Source organism: Eschscholzia californica, unplaced genomic scaffold (genome assembly GCF_041429995.1).
Source record: "Eschscholzia californica isolate CP2 unplaced genomic scaffold, dmEscCali1.0.p SCAF_6, whole genome shotgun sequence".
In the NCBI taxonomy this organism is placed as follows: Eukaryota; Viridiplantae; Streptophyta; class Magnoliopsida; order Ranunculales; family Papaveraceae; genus Eschscholzia; species Eschscholzia californica.
Window position 1 is genome coordinate 27,856,657 of NW_028238483.1, and position 9,857 is coordinate 27,866,513.

General features: G+C 36.6%; 1 protein-coding gene across 3 annotated transcripts; it reads right to left on the reverse strand.

Annotated features, from left to right (window-relative positions):
- Positions 1–1,502: 1,502 nt before the first annotated feature.
- Positions 1,503–8,908, reverse strand: LOC147533128 (anamorsin homolog 2-like). 3 transcript variants are annotated; one of them, XR_015227562.1, is made up of 10 exons: positions 8,356–8,908; positions 7,913–8,079; positions 7,694–7,831; positions 7,386–7,578; positions 6,487–6,861; positions 5,600–5,790; positions 5,337–5,405; positions 4,903–4,987; positions 3,592–4,758; positions 1,503–1,712 (listed from the first exon to the last, which is right to left on the reverse strand). XR_015227562.1 is itself a non-coding variant. In XM_086647536.1 (5 exons), the coding sequence occupies exons 1-5, from the start codon at positions 8,486–8,488 to the stop codon at positions 6,566–6,568; spliced, it is 927 nt and encodes a 308-aa protein (XP_086503662.1). In that variant the 5' UTR covers positions 8,489–8,873; the 3' UTR covers positions 6,198–6,565. The 3 variants fall into 3 exon arrangements, 1 of the variants encoding a protein (XP_086503662.1); XR_015227561.1 differs by having other exon boundaries at positions 3,592–4,987; positions 8,356–8,873; XM_086647536.1 differs by lacking the exons at positions 1,503–1,712; positions 3,592–4,758; positions 4,903–4,987; positions 5,337–5,405; positions 5,600–5,790 and having other exon boundaries at positions 6,198–6,861; positions 8,356–8,873.
- Between the last annotated feature and the right edge of the window lie 949 nt (positions 8,909–9,857).

Here is a 9,857-nt window from a genome sequence, read left to right on the forward strand (position 1 = left end):
TTTATGAATTTTAGTACATATAAGAGGGATTGCGTCAATCATCAATCTACCAAATTTTTTTGTTTTCAATACAGGCAGGTGCTGGAATTACAAAACTATGACTCTGCCGTATTTGTGGGTTCTCCTTTCAACCCACACATATATGAATTGAAGAAAGATAGTTTGTGGGACTTAGAAAGGTAGTGTCATGGTGTCTAAGAAAGAATTAGGAGAACTGGATTGGCCCACATGAGCAAATACTCGTACTTTAAGTTAGATCGGGTTCTACTCACAACATTTATAGATAGGTGATACAAGGACACATATATTTGTCACATGCCGTTTGGAGAGGTGACGATCACTTGGAGATGTCCGTCGCGTATGTTGTCTTCAAATTGAAGTTCATCCCGTTGTACAACTGAAGTGGTTGAAGGAACAAGGTTGTGGGTCGAAAGACAATGACAACGTCAAGGATGCTTGAGCCAGGAGATACCTCTAATTTGGTTGCCTCTTTTTGCCAACAAAAGTGCAACTAAGATTTATGCATTAATGAATGTAACTATGTCTTGTTCAACTTTACATTGGTAGGCATGGATTGATGGTCATTCTAACCTTGGATTGTTTGCTCCCAAGTCCCAACCCAGACTATGTTCCTACAGCTAATATTCCCTGGATGTTGTTCGAAAGGCAAAAAACTTTGTACACCAGGAAGCCTTCATTAGATGGTTTGAGTGGAAGAAATGCAAGTATCTTATTTTTCATGTGATCTTACATACGTATGAATGTTAGATGGCTTTGTCAAGGTCATTTGGAACCGGCATCGTCCCTTACTTTCTAATGATGTACTTTTACTACCAATACTCGTTTTACACCAGATGCATCTTAGTGAATGAGATCGTCGAGACTTGTAACCTCCTAGAAAGTGCTATGGCAGCTTGGGTTGGTTCGAACAGTCCAAGATCTCATAAACCATAGTAGGTATCGAAGAATAGGGTAGCAAAAAATCTCCCTTGCGGCTTATTACTAGGGACGTTGGGAGGATCACATCCTGTGGTAGGGAGATCAACACGGAAGGCAGCCGTGAAAAACCATGGGGTCCTAAAAATAATAAAGTAGATGTTGATTTCTTTCTTATTTTTTACATCTGAATTTGTTAAAGTATCTTGTTTTTCACTCCTTGAACTTGTTTCAATGTGTCTTGTTTTTCGATGTTTAAACTATTGGAAGTTTAAGTTAAAAATTTACTCTTATTACTTTATTTATCTTTATCTAAATTTTTGGTAAAAAAAAGGTTAGAAACTACAAATCACGGATCAACCACTCCGTGGTTTAGCAGTAGCCGCCGGACTGGATCATCCGTGATATGCTCGAGACATTCTTTTTCAAAACTGAAAGCTGTGCTTAGAAATATGTTGGGAACTTACTCCCGAAACGGATCGGTTAGTTCGTTCATTAAAAGAATCTCATGAACTGGATGATCCGTTACATTCTTGAGACGTTGGGCTATTCAGTATGGTGAGTTGTGGCCAGAAACCATAGATAAATAAGAATATGATAAAATTTGCACTAGTACATTGTTCCTACACTAAGATTGAGCCTATTCATGCCAATATCATCATCATCATTGTATACAGAGAGGATAAATTTCGCTATCGATATCTGACCATCTCCATTTTCTAGCAGATCACACAGCCCTTGATCCTGTAAGGCCCATTCATCTTTCACAGTTCAGCCTGATTAACATAAACAAATAAAGTCAAAAACTTGAAGATGGAAGTTTTCTTTGTGAAATCATGCACTAAATGGTCCAAATTGACTGATATTTTCGTAAAGACTGATATCCACCGTTGTAGGTAAGAGTAGAGAATATGCCAATTAGAAACACTGGATAATATCGGGGACAAACGAGGCTAGGTTGGTCCCTCTATGTCGTGTTTTTTCGTTAGCTTGTCTAGATCAACCTCGGATATAAACTTTGAGAAAGATCGTAAACCGTAAGAAATTTTAATTCCTAAACCGGCTCAAAACTGATTACAAATTCCATATAGCAAATTATGGTTGGAAAATTCACTCTAAAATGTTGTAAATTATGGTTGGAAAAATACAATAGTATAGAATGAGTAAAAATAAGTAATCATTTAAGGACAAAAGCATTCAATTCACAAGGGAGAAAGGAAATAGTTTGGTTTTGTCAGAGTAAACAGGACTGGACCCAGAAATCTAAAAAATTCAAAACCAACCAATAAGTGAGTGAGAGAGAGAGAGTGAAATAAAGAGAGAGTTTGTATAAATGTCATGAATCATATATTGATTGTGTGTTGCAGTGGAAAAAAGCAAACAGAACCTCTTAACATTTCTGCAACATAGAAATCATTATTTATTACTAGATAGTTTGCTACAATGATTTCACTCTCTTGAACCAAATTTTCTCTATTTTATTGGTGTGATGATATTTACTTCCACCCAAGAAGGACAAACAAAATATATGTTCAATGGTAATTGAGTTTCATTTGATAAAAAAAGAAAATAAAAAGAGCATGTTGATTATAGTTTCATGGGTAGGGAGAACATTAACATCTTCTAATGCAACTGAAGGCATTGTGAAAATATTTCTACAAAAGCTTAATTGAAAACGTGAGAAAACATCAAGAAAGCAACAAATATGTTTTAGCTTTATCCGTTCCAAGATAGTAGAAGAAATAGAAAATGACAATATAGAACTATTTCAAAACGTATCAGCCAACCCAGTCTACGAATCTATTCTAACCATCAACTACTCGAATTTAGGAGCAGAGATTGTAATTTTTTCTACTTTTCGAGGTATATCGACAGACAGAGAGGCCCGACTAAAAGATGGTATCTTGACAAAATTGGTTATCATGTTAGGGTATGCGTTAGTGTCTATTGGGCCTAGCTAAGAAAAGATATTATCAAGACTTCTATTACATCATAGGTTCTAATGCTCTAGCAAATTTGAGGCTAATACCTACCTCTACCCTAATGGTGGAGTCACTCGACAACTACTAAGTCTAGAATGATTCCTAACTCTCCTTGAAAATCCGTTTATCATGAAAGAAATGTTTAAGGCTTATCTATTTCACAAATTCTATACCGACATCCCTCCTATTTAAACACATTGTGAGAAAGGGAAATCACCCAAAAAAATCTCCAAGTCTATATTATTAAGGTGGCCATGATTTAATCCCAAGTAATGTAGGAGAGTTTGGAATACCTATTTCTCCAATATTTTCAAATTTTGTGGCCGTTATGTTATGCCTAGAATTGAGGCAAAAATGAAAAGGATAAAAATAAAAAATAATAAAAAGAAATAGTGAGTGTCTTATGTTATAGATTGGTTTGAGAAAAGTAGCTACACTTTCCTAAAATGTACCCTAATTATGGAGCAAGAGAGAGAGAGAGAGAGTTTTTCATACTGAAATGTTAAGATCTAAGATCTTACCATCAAATGAAACACACCCATACACAAAACCTAGAAAGAGAGAGATCAAACACTCTATGAATCAAGAAAATGGTAGTAAAACAAAAATCAAAATGGAGCTAAGAATGAAATAAGAAATGACATTTAATCATTAAAGATTTGAGAAGACATACCTATGTGTGAAATGGAAGAAAGTCCACAAAATGTCTCTTCTTCTTCTTCTTCTTCTTCTTCTTTGCCTTCATCTCTCTCTCTCTCTCACTCAAAAACTTGTTGAAGAAGAGCAGAGTTGAGATTTCTACTGTTTTACTAAATTTTCTGTAAAAGAAGACTCAAGACTAGTAAAACAGAGTGAGTGATAGATGAAAAAAAATAAAAGTGGAAAGTTTTAGTTAAAGATAGAAAAAAAGCAGTACCCAGAAAGCACATGCCACCCCGCCGAAAATAAATCTCTCTTTTTCTCTTTTTTTTTTTCAATTTATTAGTCTAATTTATTACTTTAACTACAAAGCCAAAGTACACCCACTGTACAAAGTGTAAGCCCCCATCTCTGTTTTGAGTATGACAACACAAACACAAATATTGAAGGCCAACTGTGTTTCCTCTTCTCCCAATAGGGTTGGTTGGTTGGTTGGTTTCTAAAAGAAAAAATGTTCCCTCCTCTTAATCAACATCTTTAATGAAGAATAGTTCTTATAAGGGACTACTAAAGAAGTTTGGGCTAGATAAAGAGAAATGCAGCCAATCTAATCTCGTTTTTGAGGGAAGGGCATGGGTTTCTACTTTCATTGTAATCGAACTTGAGACTTCTCGTATACAGAGTAGTTGTCCAACCACTACAACAAGTAGTGCTGCACTGTCGAGCAAACTATCAATGCTCAATTTCTTTAGGATTTCGGTTTTGTTTTAATGGGTCGAAACAAAAAAAAAATCACATCGAAAACTTTAACAAAAGATGGTCAGGGTCTCAGGGACCTGATTTCTCAGGCCCATCCCGGCCAAAAAGTATTGGACTTAGTGGATAATGGGCCTTATATTCATTATGTGCTCAGCCCAGTCTCGCCGAATATGGATAAACTTCAACAAAAGTACAAGAGAGTCCAACATCTCATTCCACCAGCCATAATATTATTAAGAAGATCACGTCTCACATCCAGTCGTTTTAATGACTCAAGGACGTGTTAAATCGGTCTAGTATCACTTGAGTCGATACCTTTGCTAAATTAGAAAGTAAGCAAGGGGTATATAACGATTGGAATTCTATTCTCAATATTTGTTTCATGAAAGGGATCTTGTGATGCCAGCAGGGGCTCTTCCTGTCACTCAATGTTTGCTGGTTTCTACAAGAAAGAACGTATTTTGGATACATATCTACGAGATTACACGATAAAGAGAAAGACCAAAATAGAATAAAAGATTATACGGCATAAGATCTCACATTCCTAAGTTAATAAAAATGGAACAACAAGAAAGAACAAACCTACCCGATGATTCTAGCAGAACTTAGTAACACGCCCACGTTATAAGGATCCTGCCTCCAGAAAGTATTTACCACCCTTAAACGAAAATCTGAAGTTCACAGAAATCATCCCAGATGGAGTAAGAATAAGTTCCAAGCTAAACGGGAACCAGAACTAATGCTTGGAATCCCAGAACTACATGTCAAGACCCTCTCTGAAAGAATTTGAAAGAAAAATAAGAAAATATGTGATGGTATAAAAATCATCCGCGGGAATGTAAAATTCCTTGGGATCCCACCAAGAACTAGGATTAGATGCGCAGAGGGAATAAACGACGAAGATTTGCTTCTTTGTTGTCATCTTAAGTATAGAACTGGTAGGAAATTTTACAATGGAATTGCTTCAATGGATTCCATTGACTGAATCCAAGCAAGTTAATTCATCACCCGCGAGCTTACCTACAGAACTCAGAGACGAATAAAACCCAACCACAAGTTCTCCCTCCACAAATTTAAAAAATTGTTTCCCTGCGCAAATCTTTCATAATTAGTTGATTCACCTTCAAGCCAGTACCTTAACAGAATCCAAAAACCTAAAAAGGTCGCAAAGAGTACTCTACAGTTGACCGAGTACTCAATAGAGATGATAAAGAAGAAAGATGCTCAAGTATAACTAACCAATTGCCGACATTAAAAGAAAACGGAAAAATTAGGATTTGTACCTGCTGGGGCTTGTTATGGCGACGACAACAAATGAATGCGAGTGGTGTTGGAGTAAGCGCAGAGCTTAAGCAGTGGTTGCTTCCAAGCCGTCGATTAACAGATTCTCCATGTGAATGAGAGTCGATGTTAAATTTTAACTTTCACTGTCATCTCACCTACTTTCTCCACACCATGATATGACGTCTATACGCTGCAAAAACTTCAGTTGAGTCAGACTTAATCGAGTAAATCTCATCCTTCTCTCTCTCACACACAAGAAGTTGCCCATAATTCATTCCGTTCACAATGCACAGTAGATGAACAAAGACCATTGTTGACTCCTCCTAACTACTTGATCTACCTCTTCTGAAATGGAGGTAAGAGGTTCAGGAAATAAAGTCCAGATTATAAAATTGCTTTGAAACATGACACCACCAACTTCTTCTTGTTCTCTGTTGACAATGGAGCTTCATCACCATAAGTTGTATGCACAAATAAAACCTAAAAATGTATCTTAAAAAGGTGGAGCAGGTTATATGAAACAGAAAACCTGCAAATACAGAAGAAAGATAGCACGCCATTTCCCAAAAAGAACACAAGATAACAGACAATTAAGCATTGGTAAATGGTGAACATATATTCATATCAGAATCTAATACAAATGTCAGTGGATATCTTTATCTAATGTTAGTTTGCTTCTTCTTCTTCTACCCATCTTGGGATGAATGAAAACCCTAACACCAATCTCTTTTCCTACACCTGGGCAAACTAAACTTACAGAAGTCCGCTATTTGGTTATCAAGTCCCATGTTGTTTCCTGTTTATAATCGTAGGAATAATATTAACACAATACAGTTTCTCCTAATTTCACCCTTTTCAGTTAGACTAAACAGTGTAATTACAGTACCCAAGACAGCCGTGCAAGTTCCCAAAATCAATCAAGTCTTCGCTCAGCAGAAATTCCAATTTTACTCCTTCCTTATACATTACAAAGCTTCACCAGCCTCTCCCATGATTTGATTCTCTTCCATTTCAATGCCTTGAGATTCTCGAAGTTGTTGACCACATAGTGCACCTTGCTCACAATCTTTTGATTTTTCATAACTAACTGGTAGAGGAAGTTGCATCTCATAACAGTTTGGGTGTACTCTACGGCTTTGCATGTATTGCCGCCTTCGCTCCTTTTCACGCTCTCTTTGTTCTTCTGTCATACGTGCTCTCCGTCTCCGCTGGTATAGACGGTTCCTTTCCCTTATTCTTTCCCTCAACAGAGTACTGCTATCTGATTTTGAAAGAGAAAAACAAAAACGCCAAAAATAGAAGAACGTCATAAAGTTTTCAAAAAAAAAAGGAAGTCAAAAAGTAACAATCTAGTGCTCATATTCTACATTGGAGTTCAATCTTGAATCTTGCATTCGAGTGTTTTGGCATATTACATTGTGCTTAATCTAGGTATCATAATCAGCATTGGAGATCCATTTGAGCACAATCCACTGTGCAAAAGCCTTGAATCATTTATTAATGTAGGTTTCCAAAAACGGTAATCATATGAGCCAATAGTACACATCGGTTGGAGTTCATCTGAGAGTTCTAATAGCGTGGAAAGAAGAAATCACATTGAGCTATGTCCATACAACTAGCATGAGACAGAAAGAACAAATCGATGTTACTGACTACCACCCTAACTGTCAGCCGAGTGAAGTATATAATCAGGTTTTGAAATCCAACTCCAAGATGCATATTACCATTTTCAGAAAAATCCGTGCTACGATAAGAAGAGCATACAAGCAGGTTTTAAATCCAAACCTAGTGGCAAGTCAGGCTCCTTTGAATCATCCAGAGGGGATAAAGTATATTCATCACTAAAGTCATCCATATCCTCAAACTGTAGTTTTGTGGAGCTAACAGTAGCAAAGTTGATACTTGTATTCGCTTTCTGAGTTTGTTTCCTTTGAATATCACAGGATATATCAGTATCCCACGGCTTTGTCGCCTGAATCTGCATCGACAAAAGCATAGTCGATTGTAAAGTATATCTTTACGTAGTAACCCAAGTAAGGTGAAACGACATTAACTATTGGAAAAAGATGATGGTTAAGCGGAAAGATTATAACCGCAATAAGTTCAAAATCTCGCGGGCAAGACGCAGAGCTGATTTCCGCAGAGTGGTCAAGACATTCAGAGTACTCCAACGAAGTAAAACCAGCAAAGAGAAGGTTGCGTTCTAAAGATAATCTTGATTCCTCTAGTTCCTTAATCAAGATAAAGAAGTTGTCAATTCAATATAATGATTACAAATTCACAATGAGATAGTTTTGAAATATAGAGCTTACAGTTTCCTCATCTCCATCGAAAAAAGTTGGTTCTTGCAAAACTACTGAACCACCAGATTTAAGAACTTTTGCTAATTCTAATAACCAAAGTTGAGTGTGAAAACCAGGTTTCTCTGAGATTGAGACGACGGCAGACAATGAAGATGATTTGAAATAAAGATTTCCTTCTACAATATAACAAAATTAGTATAAGTAATAGCCAAAAAAACAAAAACCCTTAGATGGATTCTTCATTCCCCCAACCCCAACCCAAACCCAAACTGTGGATCCATTATTTTGATCTGAAACTTTCTAAACAATCACAATAAAACCAATTGCAAATTTACAACAATCAACTCTAAGAATAAAACCCATAAATCCTAGAAACCCAATAAACCCCAAGTCATAAAGTTATTGATGGGAAAAAGCAGAATCAATAATCTAGGGTTTTCATAACTAGTTACCAAGAAGAGAAGCTTGAGTGATGATTCTCAAATCCTTTAATCCAACAGAGAAATGCTGAAGTGTCCACTCTACAACAGTAGCATTTACTGAAATTGAGTCAGTAATAATCAGTATCCCACTCTGAAATTCCATCTTCTTCTTCCTTCCTTCCTCCTATAATGGACTAATTGTATTGTAATGTGAATCTAGACTACATTATATCACACCAGAAGGAAAGAAAGTGGAGAGAGAAAGAGGAAATTGAAAATGGGATGGTATTGGAGGATGGAAAAAAGAAGGGAAGAGAAAACCCTAACGACCTAAACAGAAACAATGACAGAGTTAATCTGAGAATGGAGCCGAAAGGCAGTGTCTTTTTGTGTCTGCTCTCTTCTTTTCTACCTGCAACTAATAGTAGTGGGGAATCTCAACTACGATCTCTCTCTCTCTCTCTATGTATATATATATATATAGAAGTCTCAACCGTAAAAACTATAAAGAGTGAGCAAACAAACTTGAACAAGTGTCTAAAAACGTAATAGGTAGTATTCTATTCTTATCTTTTCCCTCTAGAGTCTAGATAGTATGTCTCATTCCGCAAGGGTGTACAATGTGACGAGCACCACACTCTCTCTCACTACCTACATTGAGATTGTTTACAATACATCTTTCCAAGACCACATCATAGTTGAGCGAGTCGTACTCTTAACGTATTATAGAATGATGCTGTCTGGTCTTTCGGACCACTAGTGATATCGTCTACTCTGGCACTTCTGCCCTCATGATTTTAAAAGACTTCAATAGGGAAGAGTGTTGAACGTCTTAAGAAGTGCACCGCACTCCGGCTCAGCACATATATGGAATTGTTTACAACATTTTGTTTATTCTTGGGCAATAGTTGTTTAAGAAGAAAATTTATGAAGTTTTCACACAATTGCTATAACTAAGCAATTGAGACAAAAGTTCCTAATGTTTAGGTATGAAGTGACCTTAGGACGATGATGATTCAATATCTAATTAGGTCTAGGATTGTTGTTAAAGTGTTTTCATTTGCTTGTCTTTCTGCAAATGATGTCTAGTATTTGTAGGTACGGTTGTTAGTGGAGTTTCCATTAATTTAGATCATCTCCAATGCAACACTCAACAAAAACTCAACTAATCTAATGTGTCAAGTATGAATTGAGATTCTCCTAATTTATCTACCTCATATTTTTTTCTTTGATCAGCATCACCCTCTCACTCCACATCATCAAACCCTCTACATCACCTCTTCTCGTCTTCTTCACAATTGCCGACCGACAACTTTTACCAATGACCTTACAAAAAGGTTTCTTCTCCCACCACATGAAAACCACCCAATGATGAAAACAAAGAATAAAAAAGTGAGCCCATTGGTGTTGTCTTTTAGTTCTGTCATGGGTTTGGGTTGGTGACTTTTCTCTTTTAGGCACCTCAAATTTCAAATGACAAGTAAAAATTTCAGGCTCCAAATTTGATGGCCTAAGCCAAGGCTTTGCTCGCT

Excerpts from the sequence above, each read along its gene's own strand:
- LOC147533128 (XM_086647536.1), bottom strand. The coding sequence starts at position 8,488 with ATGGAATTTCAGAGTGGGATACTGATTATTACTGACTCAATTTCAGTA. Across the intron at positions 8,080-8,355 it reads CACTCAAGCTTCTCTTCTTG|AAGGAAATCTTTATTTCAAA; the intron begins GTAACTAGTTAT and ends GTTATATTGTAG. Across the intron at positions 6,862-7,385 it reads GGAGCCTGACTTGCCACTAG|ATAGCAGTACTCTGTTGAGG; the intron begins GTTTGGATTTAA and ends TTTCAAAATCAG.